The sequence below is a fragment of the Apteryx mantelli genome, chromosome 4 (assembly GCF_036417845.1).
Source record: "Apteryx mantelli isolate bAptMan1 chromosome 4, bAptMan1.hap1, whole genome shotgun sequence".
Classification (NCBI taxonomy): Eukaryota; Metazoa; Chordata; class Aves; order Apterygiformes; family Apterygidae; genus Apteryx; species Apteryx mantelli.
The window spans coordinates 20,520,451-20,539,024 of NC_089981.1; the positions used below are offsets into that span (position 1 = coordinate 20,520,451).

Genomic DNA, 18,574 nt, shown 5'->3' on the forward strand with positions numbered 1-18,574 from the left:
AGCCCGCCGCCTCCCCACCCGCGGGTGCAGCGGGGCAGTCCGGGGCCGGCCCCGACGCAGATTTGCGTGTGCGCCGCGGAGAGCCTTTCCCCGTAGCGTTTCCTAATCTTTGAACACTAGCAAAGCTCTTTCCCGATATGCCGATGGGAACTTGTTGGAGGGCAGACCGGGATTCCCTGGGACATGAGATGGGGAGGGGGGAAAAGTCATTTTAGGAAGCCTCGAAGCTGCACCCGCGTCCCTCCCCTCCTTTCTCTGAGCTCTCCCCACTCCGTCCCGTCTTGCCGCAGGGTCCTTCAGAGCGGGCTGGAGGTGGAGCGCTTACGTCTCAGGAACTTTTACCATTACTACCACTCCAAACGCGGCATGTGGAATGCCCGCAGCAAGAAAACCCTCAAGGACTAGAGCGAGGAGACGGGAGAGCCTCCGATGGGACGGAACCAGCGCCTGGGGCCGGCTGCCTCGCGCCCTCGCCGCCCTCCGCGTGCGCCCGTAGCGCCTCTCTCAATGCCGGAGCGAAGGGCGCCCGCCGCCGGGATCTCTCTAAACGAACCACGGTTACTTCGGGGGGGGGGGGGGAAGGGGGTGGTGGGAGGGTGAAGCGGGTCGTGATTTTTTTCTTAAGGGTCTAATTTCTTAGTCAGAAATGAATTTATTAACTCAGTAGTGCCGGGGCAAGAGGAGGCCCGCTGGCAGGAGCAGCCAAGCCCCCGGGCTGCCCCTCGGAGCGGGGGGCGGAAGCGTGGGAGTTCGGGGGCTGGAGCCCGGTGCCTCGTCCCTATGCTGGAGCTGTCGGGAAGGGGCGATTTCCTTGGGAAAGACCCCTTCTCCTCCAGGTCCTCCGCTCACCTCCCCTGCTCCCGGGGAGCCACGGGGCCGCGACATCCGAGGGGCTTCGGCTCTGCCGCGTGCTGCGGACACGGGGACCCGCTACTGCGGCCGCCACTGGGCAGGGGCAGAGCCCCTCGCCGGCCCCCCCACGTCCCTCTCCGGCCCTATCCGGCATCGCCTGGGCGCGGGGTTGGGGGGGGAAAGGGCAGAGCCTGAAGCAGGTCCGGGAGCGGGGAGAAGCAAACGACGTTGCCAAGCTAATTTCTGTGAAATTATGAGGTAGGAAGCTGTTTTCAGGAAGTTCTGTCCCTTGGGTGGTTTTTGGTTTTGTTTTGTTTTTTTTTTTAATTCTTTAAAAAATAAAATCAATGTCTTGGCTGGGATTTCCCTCCCCATCCACCCGCATGGCTCGGCGTGCCTGGCGGAGACCTGACCCGCCTCGGGAAAGAGGGGAGAGGAGGCAGGTAGCGTCGGGGAGGCGAGCGACGGCCCCGCCGGGGGTGGGATGGTGCCCGGAGAGGTCGGGGCCCAGGCTGCGCCCTTCGGTGGTGCCGGGGGCTCCCTTGGCACCCCATGCAAAGGCGAGGAAGGAGGCGACTCCCCCCTTGGATGCCCGGCCGCGCGCCCGGGCTTGCAGCGAGGTGCGGGAGCCTCCACCCTTCGGTGTGCGCGCTCGGGACTCCCGCACTCGCCCCAGCCCTTTGCCTGCCCTTCCTCTCGCACGTGAACGTGCTCAGCCGCACGCAAGTGGGGGGGGGCCAGCAAGCTTGCGGGGCAGGCCCCCCCCTAAACCGCCAGCCGGGAGCGGGCAGGTCCCTCCCCAGCCCCGGAGGAGGAACCCCAGCGTCGACGGAGGCGTTCGCCAGGCGTCTCGCCCTGCCCCGCAGGCCTTGCTGGCGAAGGCGTTCGGGCTTGTTCGCGCCTCGGTCCGCGGGGCGGGCGGCAGAGGCGGAGGGGAGGGGGGCCAACGCCAGGCGGGCTGAGAACGGGGCAGTCGTGACAGCGGTGCTGGGCGCAGGAGCACCGGCTGGAGCGGGGTGGAGGGGTCCCCGCCGGGTCCTGCCCGGCGAGGCTGCTGAAACCTCGGGGAGCTGCTCGGTGCCTCCCGGGGGGCCAAAGCCGAAAGTGGGGCCGTGGAGCACGGGGCACCTTCGTGTGCCGGTTTGCGGCTTCGCCCCGAGGCCGCGCCAGGGCGTTTTTACGGCACTGCCTCCTGCCCCGGCAGCCCCCCGGCAGCGCGAAGCTGGCTGGGGCGCGACGGCGCTGGGAGCACACACGCGAGCCGCCGCCACCGCGACCGGTTGGGTGAGCTCCCGGGCCCACGCCTGAGCCGCGGCGGGGCGGCCACCAAGCCCGTGCCGCGGCCCTCGCTGGCAGCATGCTGCAGGGCGACGGCCCCTCGGGGCCGCCGAGCAAGGTAGGTGCCCGCCTCGCGGAGGGTCCCAGCGCGGGGTCGCCCGGGCCCAGAGATCCCTCTTCCCCGCTGCCTCGTGCCTCGGTTTTGTGTCCGAACCCGTCTTGCCTTGCAAACGCCTCCCGTTTCTCCCTTGCGGCGGAGGGGATCCCCCGGTGCCGGCCGCAGCAACGGCCTCGCGGCACAGCCCGAGGGACGCGGGGGGCTTTGGAGGCGCCGGGAGGTTTTCCCGGCTCGGCAGAGCCCTCCGGCTCATGAGCCAGCGGGGCGTTGCGGCGGGAGGGATCCCCGGACCGGCCGAGCTGGGTCACCTCGGCGCCGGTGCCGGGCCGACCGGAAAAGCGTGTCCCCTGCTCGACCGACCGGGGCAGCCAGGCCGTGAACGAGGCCACGCGGGTCCTTGCTGGAGGGGGCAGTTCGTGGGTCCGACCCCTCCGATGCCAGGCGCTCGGCTCCGACCGCCCGGCAGCCTCCGCTCCCCGGCGGCATCCCCACGGCGGCATCCCCATGGCCTTCAATTAGTGAGTCTAATCAGACCAGGCGATCCCAGCCCCGGCAGATCCCGTACCGCGGGGCCGGCTCGGCTTCTCCTGCAGCTGGGGAAACCGAGGCGGAGAGAGGCGCCCGGCGGGGCTGTGGCTGCCGGCGCCTCAAAGCTTCCCCGGGTGCAAGGTCCGCGGCGGGGAGGCGGCGGCTCGGGACGGAGCCGGGTGCGCCCACGCCGCCCGCCGGGAGCTCGGGGCAGGCGGGGGCTGAGCCGGGACCGAGTCCGACCTTTTCTCCCCCTTGTAACGAAGCGAGAGCCGCGCGGGCTAGTCACCGCGGTGTGTCGCAAGCCCCGGCCAGCTCATCGGCCCGGCGAGCCTAGTAACGCTTACGCACCGCGGGCTGGGCGATGCCAAGCGCCGGGGCGGCCGCGCTGCGGGTGCTGGCTATCCCTCACCCCGCTTTTTAAGCCCTGGCTGAGCAGTGTCAGCAAGCTTGGGGCTTGAGGACGCCCCGCGAGCGGGGGGGGCCGAGCCGCCCCGTGGAGGCGTGCACGAGACCAGACACAGCTCGGTTCAGGAATGCGCCGCTGAAGAACGCCAAGGGCGGGGCAGGGCGGGGGGGGGGTTAGGGAGCCTCATGGCCCCCCGCGCCGGGCTGGCCAGGCTGCGTTGAGCCCCCCACCCCGTGTTTAACTTCCACCCCCCCCACCCCCCCCACCCCAATTTGGAAAGCGAAGCAGCGCCCGGCTATTAATTAGCACCGGTGGCCCCGCTGCGCCCGCCGCGGCCGGGCTGGCGAGGCGAGGCGTGGTGGCGGCGGCGGCGGGGCGGGCCCGCTTCCACCTTAAGGGCTGGGCAGGTCGCAGCGGCGGCGCCGCCATCGCCGCTGCCGCCGCCGCGCTCACCTGCTTAAGGCGGCCCCGGGGGAGCCGGCCGGACGCCCCCCCCCTCCCCTGAACCCCGGCGCCATGCAGGAGGCCAACTTCGTGCTCTCGGCCCTGCAGCCCGAGGCCGGCGTGTGCTCGCTGGCGCTGCCCTCGGACCGGCAGCTCGAGCGCCGGGGCCGCCCGGCGGCCGAGGCCCAGCGGCTGCGCAGCGCCCGTGTCCAGGAGCAGGTCCGGCTGCGCATGATGCTCAAGGGCCAGGCGGCCCCCCGGCCCCCGCCGCTCGGGCTCGACTTCGCCGACGCCGCAGGTGGGCGCGCGCTCGCGGGAAAGCCGGGCGGGAAGGGAGGGCTGCGCCCACCCCGGCGGGAGGCCGCGTGTCCCCTTGTCCCCCCCCCCCGACCCCGTTCCCCCCCCCTGCCAAAACGCAGCTCGTTTTGCCACCGCGCCTCGGTTTCCCCACTCGCGCCCTGGGGCGGGCACCACGTTTCGGCTTTGTGCCAAGCGGAGGCCCAAGGGAGGGTTGGGGGGGGCAAAGGTGGGATTTTTCCCTGTGGATCCTTCCCTCCCCCCCCCCCCAGCTGCCCCAAGCCCCATCCCCAGGCGCTGAGCAGCGTCTCCCGGTGCTGGCCGGGCTCCAAGTGCCTCCGTTCGGCGTCGGCGCTCGTGGCCTCCGCCCCGGCCCTTCCTCCCATTTTTAAACCTTGCCCCCCATCCCGGCCCGGGGCGCTGCCGGCGGGTCAGGGGTCTGCACGGAGGGGGTTGGGGGCGCACCGGGGCCTGCTCCAGCCTTCGAGCCGAAACCACTCCGGGTGCCCCTCACCGACTGTCCGTCCGCCCGTCTGTCTGTCCCGCCGCAGGCGGCCAGTCCAGCGCGACGCTGCGCCCGTCCTTCAGCTCCCGCTCCCAGGGCAACGGCTCCGAGGCCCTCGGCACGGTGCGTAGCAGCCGCTGCACGGCAGCCCCCCCCCGCCGCTCGCCCGGGAGCGCGGCCCCCCAGCTGGCCAGGCCCGCTCCCCGCCTCACGCCGCCCTCTTCCCCCCTTCCCCATCCCCAGCTCTTCCAGCCACCGGGCCGCACCGACTACGGCACCCTGGCGGGCAGCGGCTGGTCGTCGCGCTCGGCGGTGGACCTGACGCCTCGCCAGCGCCCGGCGGCCCTCAGCAACGGCGGCGGCGGTGGCTATGCAGCGGCGCGGGCGGCTGGCTCCCCGCCGCGGCCCGGCTCCTTCCACGAGCGCGCCTACGGGGCCCGGCCGAGCTTCGACACGCTCTCGCTGCGCTCCCTGCGGCTGGCTGAGGGGCCGGGCCGCCCCGCCGGCGGCGACGACTGCTACAGCGTCGTCTCGGAGCAGCTCGACCCCGTCCGGCCCCTCTACAGGAGCCAGGGCGGCGGTGGTGGCGGCGGCGGCTTCACCCGCTCCTACACCTTCGAGAGGCGGCTGAGCACCAGCAGCGCCAAGGGCCCCGCCGACTGGCTGGACGGCGGTGAGGCGCCGCAGAGCCGCACCATCCGGGCGCCCGCCATGCGCACGCTGCAGCGCTTCCAGAGCAACAACCGCTCGCGCCTCAGCGCCGGCTCCTTCGGCGGCGGCGGCGGCGCCTTCCTGGCGGGCATGGCGGAGCACGCCTCCCGCGCCCCCTCCGTGCGCAGCTTGGCCGAGTCCGGCCACCGCCTGCAGGAGCAGCGCGCCGCCGACGTGTACAACGGGCACGGCACCCTGCTCGCCCAGCAGTCGGGCGGGTGAGTGCCGGAAGGGCGGGAAGGTCCCGCGCCTGGCGGGGTCCCCCTACACCGGGGCAGGGAGATGGGCTGGCGGGTCTCCTCCGCGATGCCGGTGGGACGTGGCCGGGGTGCGGAGGTGGCAGCCCCTGGGGCGCGCTCTGCCTGCGCCCTTCCTCACCTGCTTGCGGCTCCCAGGTTCGACGACATCGACCTGCCCTCTGCGGTGAAATACCTGATAGCCAGCGACCCCAACCTGCAGGTCCTGGGGGCTGCCTACCTCCAGCACAAATGCTACAGCGATGGCAACGCCAAGAAGCAGGTGGGCACCCAGGAGCCGAAGGGGAACATTTTTCCCCCCCCTTTCATCTTCACTAGGCCCCTTGGCATTGGCGGGGCCCCTCTGGGAGGGTGAAGGAGATGCGGGGAGCCCCCGAGCAAGGACCCAGCGACCAGGTCCCTTGGGTGGCCACAGCGTCGGGGAGAGACCGTGTGGGGCGTGCCGTCCGCGGCTCGGCGTCTCAGCCCTGCCGGGCCCTCTCCTCCCAGGCGCGCAGCCTCCAGGCCATGCCCAAGCTGGTGAAGCTGTTCAACAGCCCCAACCAGGAGGTGCAGCGCCATGCCACGGGCGCCATGCGCAACCTCATCTACGACAACACGGAGAACAAGCTGGCCCTGGTGGAGGAGAACGGCATCTACGAGCTCATGCGGACGCTGCGGGAGCCCGATGACGAGCTCCGCAAGAACGTCACAGGTTGGAGCAGGCCATGGGGTGGGCACAGGGCAGGGGTCCTCCTCTGCTGGGGGTGGCGGGAGCTTGTGGTCCCCCTGCCTAGGGATAAGACTAAGGAGTCACTTCTAGGGGACAGCTAGAGGATGGGCACATGAGAGCGTGCAACAAGCGCACCAATGCCTCCGTCCTCAGAGGACAAGATCTGGCGGGGCTAATGGTGTAGCAGTCTGTGCATCCTTCATCCAGTGTTGCTCTTCCTCCTTGCTCATGGCGGGAGGCTGGGACTGAGACCCAGTCTGGCCAAGTGCCATGCCCAAGGGGAGCACATGGCAGTGCCCATGAGGCGCAGGGTCCCCAGGGCTGGCTCTGAAGCAGGGCTGTGTCCAGCCCCGCTGCCCAGCAGGGCCATGCGTGGCTGTGGTGCCGGGCTGCTGCCGGGAAAGGTCCCACCACCTCTTTGGATCATCACCCACCTGGTCCCATCCCCCTGAGCTGCCCCATGGCTGTGCCAGGCCAGTCAGAGGGAGCCCCTCGGGATGGACTTGCTCCCCGGCCATTCCCCATGACCGAGTGTCCCTCTTGGTGCAGGGATCCTGTGGAACCTCTCCTCCAGTGACAACCTAAAGGATCGCCTGGCCCGGGACACGCTGGAGCAGCTCACCGACCTGGTCTTGGTCCCGCTCTCTGGCCTGGGCAGCTCGGGCGTCATCCAGCAGAACCCCTCCGAGGCAGAGATCTTCTACAACTCCACGGGCTTCCTCAGGTACCTGCTCTGGGCTGGCTCCCCCATACCAGTCTTCTTGCTGCAGCTGTAGCACTGGGGCCAGCTGGTAAAGGTTAGGGTAGGTGACACTGAGATGTGTCAGCTGGCTGCCAGTGCAGTGATCAAGGCCTTCAGAGCTCTTCTGCAGGGTCCCTGTCCCTTGCAGCTCCTGTGCATCAGGGCTAAGCCTGGTCAAGCCCTGGGGTGAGATAATAACCTGCGTTCCCCATGCAGAAATCTCAGCTCTGCCAGCCAGCAGACCCGGCAGAAGATGCGCGAGTGCCATGGGCTGGTGGACTCCATGATCCATTACGTTAACAGCTCCCTGGAAGTGGGCAAGTCGGAGGACAAGGTGAGCCCTGGGACCCGCTGTGCTTGGAGGGTTTGGGGTTTCTTTGATGCCCTCTGATGAGGTGTAGCTGCTCCCTCCCCAGAAGTTTTGGTTGCTACCTTGCACCCAGGCAGAGATGCCTTGGCTGGTGGGGTGAGGACTGACACCCCCCTACCCTGTCCCCCTTCCAGAGCGTGGAGAATGCCGTCTGCGTCCTGCGAAACCTCTCCTACCGCCTGTACGATGAAATGCCCCCGTCCTTTCTCCAGCGCCTGGAGGGCCACAGGAGGAACAACAACAGTGCCATGACGGGGGAGCTGGTGGGCTGTTTCAGCCCCCAGAGCAAGAAGGCACGAGAGGTTAGTGACTAGGACAGGGCGGGGGGAGCCCGTGGCCTTCTTGCACGATGACAGCCACAGCTTGTCAGGCGGAAAAGCAACTGAGAAGTGGCCAGGGACTGAGGTGACAACAGGGTGGAGGTGGACGCAAGCCCTGGCTGTTGGGTGGGACATGCGGGTGAGCTCAGTGGAGGGTGAATCAGACACCTCTTATATGCGGGGTGGGTGGAAACGGGTGCCGAACCCCTCATGCTGAGGCCTGTGACACATCCAGGGCAGCTCATCGGAGCCCTGACAAGCTGGGTGAGCTGCAGACTGGTGACGCGGCCTTAGGAGCACTTCTGCCTGCGTGCACGTGCACAAGGACCCCTGTGATGTCCCCAACTTGAGAGCAGGGCCGGGGTCCTGCAGAGGGATGGAGCGAGAGGGAGGCCGCGGAGGGCAAATCCTTGGGGTGGCCGTCTGGCCCCACAGGTCTAACGGTGTCACCCCACTCCTGGCCCCACAGCACTACCTGAACGCGGACATCGTCGCCTTCACCGAGGTCTCCAAGGACCCCAAGGGCATGGAGTGGCTCTGGAACCCGCAGATCGTCGGCATCTACAACCGGCTGCTGCAGCGCTGTGAGCTCAACAAGCACACAACGGAGGCTGCCTCGGGGGCCCTGCAGAACATCACGGCCGGGGACCGCAGGGTGAGCCCGCAGACGGGGACCGTGCTGCTGCCAGCTCGCCCTGGGCCCGCCCTGTCTCGCCGGCGGGCTGGGGCGTATCCCTGCCGCCCGGCTAATCATGGCCACGCCTGGGGAGGGGACGCACCTTGCTGCGAGCTCGTTCCAGCCTCACCTGGCTAGGGAACACGGCCATCGTGCTGCCTACTCACAGCCTGGACAGTGAGGCCTGGGTGGGCATCCCACCACATGCCTGACCCAGCCCTGCTGAGTGAGCGGAGCAGCTCCTCCGAGGTGGAAGAGGATGGGGTGGAGAGAGGAGGAGGTGGGTGGCCAGTGGGTGCCAGCGAGCGTCTCCATGTGGGTGTTTGCCTCCCCAGTGGGCAGGCGTGCTGAGCAGGCTGGCCTTGGAGCAGGAGCGCATCCTGAACCCTGTGCTGGACCGCGTCCGCACCGCCGACCACCACCAGCTACGCTCGCTGACGGGGCTCATCCGCAACCTGTCCCGCCATGCGCGCAACAAGGATGAGATGTGTAAGTGCGGGGAGGGCTGGGCAAGGGGCCAGGGCCGGTGCGGAGGAGCCAGCTGGCCCCCCTCCGTTGGCTTTGCCCACATCCCTCAGTTCATCTCCAGGCCGATCCTCTCCCGCATGCCAGGGAGTCTCAGCAGAGACAGCAGAAGAGCAAAGCTGGGGGTTGGAAGATGCCCCTGACACTGGCCCGTGGGTCCTTGGCTGGACCTTTTCCTGTTGTTCCCCCCACCGCACCCAGGAGGTCTGGGGGTCTGCGGGGTCTGGCTGCCAGCCCTGACATGATGCCTTTGCCTGCTAGCGACCAAGGTGGTCAGCCACTTGATAGAGAAGCTGCCAGGCAGTATTGGGGACAAGTCGCTGCCAGCCGATGTCGTCATTAACATCATCGCGGTGCTCAACAACCTGGTGGTGGAGAGCCCCATGGCTGCCCGTGACATTGTCTACTTTGATGGCCTCAGGAAGCTCTTCTACATCAAGAAGAGAAGGGACAGGTAGAATCTCCCCCGGCCCTACTGTCCCAGCTTGGACCTAATGAAGGTCCAGCCCTGCTCTCCCCTTCCTCCCCTGGTCCATGAGGTAGAAGAGTCACAACCAGTCCCCTTCCCCAAAGCTTGATGTTGCAAGCCCCCTCGATCACTCTGAAAGTGGTCTTGTGGCCACCATCTGGCCCTTTGCTATTTCCTCAGGACGTCCCCGCCAGGGAACTGTCCGTCACTGCAGCCACCTTCTTCCCCCATGTGTCTGGGTGCTTCTTGCCTGGGCCAGAAACATTTGTCACCCTGCCTGGCATGGTGGGCTCCAGCCTTTAGTCTTCTGCCCCTTCCCACCAGCACTAAGTCCTTATCCCTGCTGGGTGGGGTCCTCTCTGGCTAATGGGCACCATCCCATGCCCAATGGGCACTGTCCCATGCGTGGTGGTACCTGAAGGTCATTGAGTCCTCTGTCTCCATCCTAGCTCGGACAATGAGAAGTCCTCCAGAGCAGCGGCCAGCCTCCTGGGCAACATGTGGCAATACACCAAGCTCCACCGGGACTTCAAGACGGTACGTACCTCCCCGTGGTGCCTCCTTGGGCTGGCAGCCTCTGGGCTGGCACTGCTCAGTGCTGCCGGGGGAGATCCTGAGGGAGTCAGGGCCAGGGGCTTGACCCCCGAAAACCACCCAAATGCTCCCAGGCGGACAACAGGCCCTGGCTCCATGCCTTCCTCTCCTGAAAAGGAGGAGATGTCTCTGGGGCATCATCCCTGTGGTGGCACCCACTGTGGTCCAGAGGGAAGGGGAGAGCACCCTGGGGCCCTGCTTTCCTTTGGGGACAGCCACACGCCCAGCGTGGGGACAGCTTGGCTCTGTGGGTCCCTTGGCGACCCTGGCGCCTCTGCGACAGAGCAAGTTTCCACCCACGGTCCCTGCCGCTCAGCGCGGTGAGGACAGGGGTGTCCTCGAGCAGGATAGGGGACGGAGCCGGAGACCCGCCGGGTGACGGGCGGCCTGTTTTCTTGCAGAAGGGGTACCGGAAGGAGGATTTCCTCAGCCTGTAAGGACAAGCCCTGGGAGAGGAGGAGGAGGGACTGAACAGCCCTGACTCTCCCCACCGGGACGGGCCTTGCTGGCAACTGCGGCCTGGGGAGGCTGCTCGCTGCGGGACCCCCAACTCTGTAGTCTAGTCCCCGCCGCTCCTCGCGTCCCTTGTGCTTCCCCCCCCGCCCCCCGTGCCGGGCGTCCCTTCCCCGTGCCGGGAGCTGCAGGCGTGAGACCGGTCTTCCTTCCTCCCGTAGCCCCAGCGACTGCCACGGGCGCTTGCCGGGCCTCCGGTTAGCGGGGAGCAGCCCCGAAGGGGCCTCAGCCCCCGAGAGCAGCGTCCTGGGAGCCCGGCCAGGCCGCGGGGAGCCGGCTGCAAAAGCCTCCTGCCGCTCCAAGCGGCCGGGAGCTGGCGCCGGGCCGGGCCGGTGCTGCGTAAGCAGGATGCGGGCAGGGCCGGGCGGCTGCTGTTTGCCGGGCGGTTCCTCCCCGCGGGGTGGGGAGGTGCCCTCGGTGCCCCCGCTCCGCCGGGCTGGCGCAGGTGCGGCCGCGGGTCCAAAGCTCTCCTTTGCCAGCCCGGGCTGCTGCCCGCGCGGCTCCGCGGCCCCGCTGGTCCCCGCGCGCGCAGTGGATGGGGGCTGCGGGTTTGCTTTCGACCGCCTGCGGGTTTGGGGGGGGCTCCTGCGCTTGGGGTGCAAGAGCTGCGCAGCGCTCCCGGTCTGGGAAACGGCGTAGAGTAGGCAAAGGGGGGGGTGGCGGGGACGCGGGATGCGGCCCGGGGCAGGGAGCGCACGTCGGCGTGCTGGGCGCCAGCGCGGCTCACGGCGCGTTTGTCTCCCCGGCTCGTGGTGCGCAAACTCCCCGAGCCCCATGCATTACCGAAATAAAGGTCTCCAATGGTGCCCGCTTGCCCGTGCGCTCGGCCGGCCTGCGAGAGGGGAGGAAATCGGGGTCCCCTGCAAACCCCGGCACCCCACTGCTGCCCCCGCAGCCCCACGGCACCCCTGCATGGACAGACGAGACCCGCTTCGAGCAGCAGAGCTTTATTGCCACTGGGTTTTTCCAAGGGAGAGGGGGAGACGCTGCCCTTGGCGCCTCGGGCTGCTCCTGCCAGCCAGGTGATCGGACGCTTGCTCGGCACCGAAGCCACTGGGGCAGGGGCCCACTGGCGTCACCCATCCCAGTTCCTGGGGAAATGTCCCTGCCGCCCACGGCGAGGGAGGGAAGCCCAGCACCGGCAGGTACCCGGGCTGGTGTCACGGCACGGCCAGTTTCTTTAGCCCCGAAGGTGCTCGCTGGCAGCTCCGGCGCAGCGGCGAGGGCAGCGGTATCCCCTCCGGTGACGGGATCCTGCCTCACGGGAGAGGCAGCTGCCGGAAGGAGATGCCGCCACTCTCTCTTTCCCAAGCCATGCCCCCGGTTTTGGTCCCGTCGAAAGGCCAGGGCTCCTCTGGAAGCGGCTCCACGCAGCTCCTTTGAGATGAAAGGAGACGCCGCGTTTCTCCGGCGCGGCCTGGGAGCGGCGCTGGCTGCGTCCCCGCAGCCGGCAGCCCCCCGTTTGCCCGCGGCCGCCCCACTCAGATGTCGTCCTCCGTCACCAGGCAGTAGAAGTCCGTGCGGGCGCCGTAGCTGCGCGAGCCCAGGTCCGAGACGTCTATCTCCTGCCGCTGGCTGTCTCGCAGCTGCACGTCCTCCAGCGCGCCAGCTGACACCGCCGGCGCAGCGCTCATGCGAGGAGGCGGCGGGCCTCGGAAAAGCGACCCTCGGAGGCCTGTAAGGAAGGGAGAGATGGGCTGCGTGGCTGGGGAAAGGGGCTGCTCGGGGCGGGATAGCAGCACCCCGTCCCCAGCACGTGCCGATCCCCGCCGGGAGAGGTGGTGGGTTGCAAGGACCTGTACCCAGGTCTCCGTCCGGGTGCGGGTCGCCGCGGCTCTCCAGGTAGCTGCTGTGCAGGATCAGCATGGGGTCCTTGTCCTCCTGCAGCTGGGTCTGCGGGTCTCCCACGGTGGCCCGGAAAGGCACCTTGCGCGGCAGCGCCAGGCACAGCTCCTTCCAGAAGTCCGACGACGGGGTCTGCGCGGGACGGGCGGGAAGGGAAGAGCCGCACCGGGGCCCCGGCGAAGGCAAGCCGGGCCCCAGCGCCGCGCGGACAGGTCCTGACACTGCTACCAGCTGAGTGCAGCACTGGGAAAGCGAGCAGCCGCGCCGGAGCTCGGGGAGGCTTTATGGAGCTCAATGGCTTTTTACAGAGCTGGGAGCTGAGCTGAGAGCCGTGCAAGGAGGCGTAGAGGGTGCAACGGGTGCCCAGGAGGTTTCTGGGCCATGCCGCCCGTGGCACGCAGGGCCCTGCACCCAGCGTCGCTGTGCCACGCGGGCCAGGGTGAAAGAAGCAGGGATTTGCCCATGCACGGTGGCCCCCGATGCCTCCTCCGGCCCCACGCAGGGGTCTGGCCGCTGCCGTCTTGCGGCTGCGTCAGAGGGATGCGTCACCGCGCATGTCCATGGCTCCAGTAAGGGCTGTGCTCCCGGCACGGCAACTCGCCTGTGCGCGGTGGCGGGGGGAGAAACCAGCCCAACCTGCTGCAACGCTCCCAGGAGCTCCCAGGTCTCAGCCTGGGCCAAAAATGGGAGCAACCAGAGCAGGGCGATCCCACAGCAAAGTGCTTTAGGGAACACCAAATCATGCCGCTTTGAAGAGCAACCCCCCCAACAGCGTACCGGCGAGGCCGCGGCAAAACTCGGTGCTGGTTCCCGTCCCGCGGCCTGCTCCAGGGCAGCCCGAGGTCTTGGCAGCCTGGAAACGGGAGATCCCGGAGGTGCCAGCTCCCAGCTTTCCCAGCAGTGCCCCGCTTACCATGGAGCTGGCTCGCCACACCAGCAAGGTCACGGCGCTCCTGTGCTGCTTCAGGAGGTTGATGGCTGGGTGTGCTATGTCCCGGTACTGGCTCTCGAAGACGATGAAGATGGGTTTTTTGGAAAGCTCCAGCAACCTCCAAAGCCCTTCCCTGCAACGCAGGCGCGTGGCAGGAGGAAGGCAAAGGATGCCAGCGTGCCGGACTGCTGGGCACCGCTCAGCTCCGGGTTAAGGGGGGACCCTCCAGCTCCTTTCCTGTCAGGAGCAAGCAGGAGCTGCTGCTCTTACCTGAAGCTGCTGTTGCACCAGTCTTGCTCCAGATATGCCACGGAGAGGACCACAATGAGGCGCCGGCACCGGCTCACGTTCATGATGAGGTCCGCCGAAGGCTCTGCGAGAGCGGGAGAAAAGTGGCCAGGTGTCTGCAGCACGTCCCGGGAGCATCCCTGACCTTTGGGATCGAAAGCCCGGGCGCCCTTCGAGCTGCAGCGTCACCCCTAGGCACGTCCTACCTGAGTTGGGCAGGATGGTTTTATCGTCCAGGAAGAGCTTGTAGCCGTGCCGGTTCTCCAGCTGCGGCTTCACGATGAAGTGGACGAACTTCTTGTCGTCGGGGGAGTTGGCGTGAGACACGTAGGCATCGTACAGCTTCCCATCTGCGCCACACATCCGGGGTGGCCACGGGAAACGGGAGGTGGAACGGTGAGGAGGAGCTGGCCCCGGCATCTCCCACCTCTGGCCCCGGGGAAATTTGCCCGCCACGGTGCTGGGACCTACAGGCCGGTCCCCAGCTGGGCGCTCGCCACCGGGGCTCCCATCCCAGGAGGGATGGAGTGGGAGGCACTGATTGGAGCCAGCTGTGCCGGTGCTAAACCTCTATAAAAGCCGCCCAGAGCCTCCCACGTGGGTCGCTGTGGAAGCAGCCAGGTGCAGCAAAGCTGGGACGCTCGCGCCTAACCTGCAGCACCCCCAAAATGCCCCTCTCTCCCCCCGCCGCAGGGTCACGCCAGCGCCCCGCGCCCCGCGCCGCCCCTTTCCCCCCGGCTCACCGTTGATCTCCAGCTCCCCGTAGCGGTTCCTGTACCAGAGGAGCACGCTCAGGCGACACTTGACGTAGAGCGCGGCCACAAGCGCCAAGAGCCCCAGCACCGCCAGGGCCGCCAGCACCGCGCTCACGTGGCCCGCGGCCTCTGCAAGGAAGGGGCCTCGGTGGTTTTCGCAAAACCCAAGGCGTTACGGTGCGCAACCCACCCCGGCACGTGGGGGCCGAAGCTCGGAGAGGTCCGGGGCAGAGCCGCCGTGCGAGACGCCTTTTTTTTCCGGCAAGGTGAGCCCCCCCACCCACTTCCCATCCCCAGCTTTGGCTTTGGGTGCTGCCGTGGGGCGACTTTGCACCCCGCGTGCAACGCGAGGGCCGGTTTAACGCCGTTCCCCGTCCTCGCAAATACGCGTGGGTTCGCCGCTCCCACCCTAAGCGCTTCCGCCTCCCCCCGGGCTGAGCCCCTACCCGCTCTGCGCAGCGTGAAGGTGGCCGTGGCATTCCCGAGCCAGCAGGCAAAGACGCCGAAGTCGGCTTCGCGGCTCAGGTTGACCTGCAGGAGGCTGGCGAGGAGGCGCTCGGAGGCGTTGCGGCCGGTCCTGGCGGGGCGAGAAGGGGCCGCCGTGGGGCCGCGCGCCTGGTTTCTCGCCTTTCCCCCCACCGCGGCTTTGCCTCGGGCGCTAGCTAGCGAGCTGAGCAGCGTCAGGTCTCTGCGGCCGCCGGCCAGCCCTACGGCGGGGAGGGTACAGCCGGCGAAACGGAGTGCGCGGACGGAGCCGGGCTCCTTACCAGACGGTGTCCTGGCTGCTCTCGCCATCCAGCCAGCGGCCGTCTTTGGCCCAGGCCGGCGCGGGCTCGCACCGCCCGTCGGCGGCCCAGCGCACGGTGCAGTTCAGGGCTACCTGGCTCCCCAGCGTGAGCTCCAAGGTCTCGTTGACGGCCGGGAAGATGATTTCGGCTGGCACGCTGCAAAGGCCTGGGTGGGGGGAGAGCAGAAAGCAACGGGGGAGCTGCCTCCCGGCCATCCCGGAAAAACAAGCTCTCCCGCCGGGGTCTGGAGGCAACGCAGCAGCTTGCAACATTTTGCAGCAGGCTGAGCCGGTTTTTGGAGCCGGGTGGGAGATGGGGGAGAGCTGAGCGAGTCCGGCTGGGGTATACGGCAGAGTGGGGCCGGCAGCAAAGCACCTTCGCTGGGAGCTCTCCCATGGGAGTGGGAAGCCGGAGTCAGGTTAAGCGTTAAATCCTACCTGCCATGGCGTCCCTCAGGCAGTGCGCGGCGCAGCTGCTGCCGGCGTCGGCATCACCGGCGGGCCGCCTGGGAAAGGAGGGCCTCCGCGGCCGGCGTCTTCCGGGGGGCAAAGTCCAGGCGCCGCCGCTGCGGAGGCGGCTTTGGGGCTGGAATAAATCAGGAAGGGTTACACGGGGGGGATAACGGGGCCGGCGTGGCGACAGGGCTCCCCGCGGCCGGTGGGGTCCTGGCACGGGAAAAGGGGCCGATCGGTTCCCGGGAGCGCTGTTGGAATCGAGCCCTCCGCCCCAGCTCTCCGCCCGGGTTTTCCAGCCTGTGGATTTGCAGGTGGATGGTGAACGACCAAGGCGGGCTGCAGCGCTTTGAACCGCGGCTTCAGGGCACCGTCCTGGGAGGCCAGCGGCTAAAACCAGCCGGAGGCCGAGCTGGGAAAACCCGGTTCATGAACCCCAGCGCTGCCAACGCGCTGTCTCGCCCGTTCAGATTGCTAATTAATTGCCGGGGCGGCTTATTTACGGCACCGCGGCCTTGCTATCGCGCGAACTTTTGTCCTGCGGAGCCGAGCAAAGCGGGTGCAGGCCTCCCTTCGCGCTACGAGTGTGGCGCGGCGCCGGGCCCCAAGCGCCTGCAGAGCCCTGGTTAATGCGGGGCGCCCGAAGCTGCGCCCGGCACCCAGCGAAGCCCTTCCCTCTTCGCCGCCGGTGTCACACGGAAAGGTTATCGGTTCACCGCGCTGCCCTGCTATTAATAGGGACCGAGGCATGTGGTTTTCCTTCGGCCGGAGCAGCATTGGCACCGTGCCAGGGGGGGAATGGCCGGGTCAAGGTACGCAGGGCAGAGCTGTACCGCGTCGGGCTCGAGCAGCTGCACCCCGAAGGATGCCCCAGGTCTCGGCTGGGTTTCGCCGCCGCCCCGGGCGGGAGGCGAGAGCGGCGGCTTAACGTGCCCAACGCCCCAATTCGTTAAGTCTTTGCAGTCAGGTTTTTGTAGCCACCCAAGCGCAGCCTTGCGCCCTCGGGCGAACGAGGCGCCGGGCGTTTCGGCGCGCCAGGCAGGCGCTGGAGGAAAACCCGACGCCAGCCCAGGTGGGCGCTGGTCGCTTCCCGTGCCATTCGTTTGCAAGGAAAGCGGTGCTAGGCTCGCCGTGTAACGAATGCAGCCCCCGCGCCGGGCCCGGGTGTTTCGGCAGCGCCTGGCCCCGCTGTGCTTGTGGCTCCGCCGCCGAGAGGCAGGGCCGCTCAGCACGGAAACGTGGAGGCAGCTGGGATGGAGGTGGCCCGCGGGGACGGCTCGCGGGGAAGCAGCAGGCGAAGCCGCTCGGGCGGCGGGGAGCGGAGGAGCAAATGCCGAGCGGGAAGGGGAAAGCAAGGACGGGAGGAAGCAGCCGAGGCGATCGGGTCGGCAAGAGCCACGTTTACCTGGGGTGCAGGCGGCGGCCCCGGCCGCGCTGCTCCGCGCTCCCTGCCAGCCGCCTCGCTCGGGCAGACTGGACCTGCCCGTTCGTGGTTTTTTTTTTCCCCCTTGATTTTATTTATTTATTTTTTTCTCCCCCCCCCTTCCTCCTCCGCCCCGGCGCTCGTCGCGCTCGAAGGCTTCGCCGGGCTCTCCTCCCGCCCCAATCGCGGGGCGCCCGGCCGTCCCTCCCTCCCGCTGCTCCACCTCCAGCTCCACCTGAACCTGTGCAAAATAGAAACGACTCCAGCTCCAACCAGCTGGAGAAAGAAAAGAAAAAAAAAAAAAAGGAAAGAAGGAAGAAAGCGGAAAGGGAAGGCAACCCACCCAACCTGTCTGTCGAGCGGCCCCGAGGGCTGCGGCAGGTTGCACGAGGCTCCCAGGGGCCGTGGGAACTGCCGCGGCCAGTGCCGGGGGGAAAATTCGCCCCGGAGCCCAGCGTCCTGCTGCTGGAAAAGCCGCCGGAGGCGTCAGGGCGAGACGCAACCCGTGCGCGGCACCTGCCGCCACCGGTAATACCAGCTCCCGGGTCGCACGCCGTAGCCGGCAGCCCTGGGCTCTGGCAGCAGTGGGGTCAGGGGGCTCGACGGCCTGTCGATGCGCCGCCGTCAGGGCAGCCTGACCCCAGAGTTTGTGTCACTGTGCTAAGGGCCTTCACCGGTTTTCCTCAACTTTTTTTTTAAAAAAACCCCCACTATACAAGTGCAAGGTGCTATGCAGGCGGTCGTGCTCCCAGCAGGGATGCAGCCAGGGCTGGGGGGAAACGCGGCGGCTGCTAAAGCACTGGGGGGCCTCGGCTGGCTCCTGGCTGCGTCACCGGGAAGGTCCCTGTGTGACTGTGTCTGTGTATCTGTGTGTTTGTGCGTCTCTGTGTGTATACACAGGCGCCCGGCCCCGTTTCCACGGCAACGGGCGCGCCGGGCAGAAGGCGGAAGCGGCCCCTCCGCGCGGGGCACGCTGGGCACTGTAGTCCCGGCTCGCCCCTCCCGTCGCGGGGCTCGCCGGAGGCGGCCGCGGCCCCGGAACTACCACTCCCAGCGTGCACCGCGCCGCAAAGGTGGCGGCAGCTCCCCGCAGTGGCCTCGCGAAGGGGGACTCCCCCTCCCCCCACCACCACCACAGGCCAAAGCTGCGTTGGCGGCTGTGTGAAACCTCGGTGCTGTGTGAAACCTCGGTGTTGTGTGAAACCTCGGCCTGCAAGCAGGGGCTGGCCCGGCACCGGGGGTTTTACCACGGGGTTTGCCTCACCTCGCGTCGCCTGCGGGCGAACCTCCCGCCTCCCGGGCGCCATTTGCAAGGCTCGGCGCCGCGCGGCCTTGCGCACGATGGCACCCGGGTAGCTCTCATGTTTGGTACCGTTCAGCCCTGCAACTCGCCTCCAGCACAGCAATGCGCCATCGCCAGGGGGGTTAAAGCATAAAGCCCCAGGCAAAACTTCAAAATGGGTTAAAAGTTGTCAATTCTCATTAAAAAAAAAAAGATTTTCAAGCTCTTAGGTCAGGTTTGAAACTCTTCAGGGGACTTGCTCAAGAGTCGGCAAGGACCGTGGCAAAGCTGGAAGCTGAGCTGCCCTGACCGATGCCATGCTCCTGCCTTGCTCCTCGGCCGAAAGCTCACCCAAGTCATGGGCACGTTCAGAAGCCACGTGTTTAAAATGGTCTTTGTGCTTCAGTCCTCCTTCATCGCAGAGCAGTCGGACTCTTTGTTGCTGCTGAATGACTGCAGCACTTGAAAATGAGATTTTTGTAGTAGAAGA

At 67.7% G+C, this 18,574-nt stretch overlaps 3 protein-coding genes across 5 annotated transcripts in view; 2 read left to right on the forward strand and 1 right to left on the reverse strand.

Moving 5' to 3' along the window:
- Positions 1–568, forward strand: part of B4GALNT4 (beta-1,4-N-acetyl-galactosaminyltransferase 4) — a 28,891-nt gene extending 28,323 nt beyond the window's left edge. Inside the window, exon 21 of one of the 2 annotated variants that reach the window (XM_067295914.1) lies at positions 291–568. In XM_067295914.1, coding sequence (XP_067152015.1) covers positions 291–405 — 115 coding nt within the window. In that variant the 3' untranslated portion in view covers positions 406–568. The remainder of the gene's footprint in view (positions 1–290) is intronic. The other variant, XM_067295915.1, reaches the window with a different exon arrangement.
- A 3,029-nt stretch (positions 569–3,597) lies between these two features.
- On the forward strand, positions 3,598–11,139 carry PKP3 (plakophilin 3). 2 transcript variants are annotated; one of them, XM_067295916.1, is made up of 13 exons: positions 3,598–3,927; positions 4,478–4,554; positions 4,675–5,360; positions 5,538–5,661; positions 5,889–6,093; positions 6,661–6,835; positions 7,070–7,187; positions 7,358–7,525; positions 8,013–8,198; positions 8,555–8,708; positions 9,006–9,198; positions 9,663–9,750; positions 10,209–11,139. In XM_067295916.1, the coding sequence occupies exons 1-13, from the start codon at positions 3,702–3,704 to the stop codon at positions 10,242–10,244; spliced, it is 2,436 nt and encodes an 811-aa protein (XP_067152017.1). In that variant the 5' UTR covers positions 3,598–3,701; the 3' UTR covers positions 10,245–11,139. The 2 variants fall into 2 exon arrangements, with proteins under 2 accessions (XP_067152017.1, XP_067152018.1); XM_067295917.1 differs by lacking the exon at positions 9,006–9,198.
- Positions 11,140–11,711: 572 nt separating this feature from the next.
- SIGIRR (single Ig and TIR domain containing) lies at positions 11,712–16,908 on the reverse strand. Its single transcript, XM_067295494.1, has 10 exons — positions 16,785–16,908; positions 15,365–15,512; positions 14,907–15,093; positions 14,586–14,716; positions 14,128–14,268; positions 13,591–13,734; positions 13,367–13,469; positions 13,079–13,229; positions 12,123–12,297; positions 11,712–11,995 (listed from the first exon to the last, which is right to left on the reverse strand). Exons 2-10 carry the CDS (start codon positions 15,369–15,371, stop codon positions 11,802–11,804), a joined length of 1,233 nt encoding a protein of 410 aa, XP_067151595.1. The 5' UTR covers positions 15,372–15,512; positions 16,785–16,908; the 3' UTR covers positions 11,712–11,801.
- Positions 16,909–18,574: the final 1,666 nt, after the last annotated feature.

Bases quoted from the DNA above. Each gene is read 5' to 3' on its own strand.
- SIGIRR (XM_067295494.1), bottom strand. The intron at 13,735-14,127 runs GTGAGCCGGGGG...TGTGTGGCGCAG, and splicing joins CGGGGAGCTGGAGATCAACG to ATGGGAAGCTGTACGATGCC. The intron at 11,996-12,122 runs GTACAGGTCCTT...CCTTCCTTACAG, and splicing joins GCACCCGGACGGAGACCTGG to GCCTCCGAGGGTCGCTTTTC.
- PKP3 (XM_067295916.1), top strand. From the start codon at position 3,702: ATGCAGGAGGCCAACTTCGTGCTCTCGGCCCTGCAGCCCGAGGCCGGC. The intron at 4,555-4,674 runs GTGCGTAGCAGC...CCCCATCCCCAG, and splicing joins GCTCCGAGGCCCTCGGCACG to CTCTTCCAGCCACCGGGCCG. The intron at 6,094-6,660 runs GTTGGAGCAGGC...CTCTTGGTGCAG, and splicing joins GCTCCGCAAGAACGTCACAG to GGATCCTGTGGAACCTCTCC.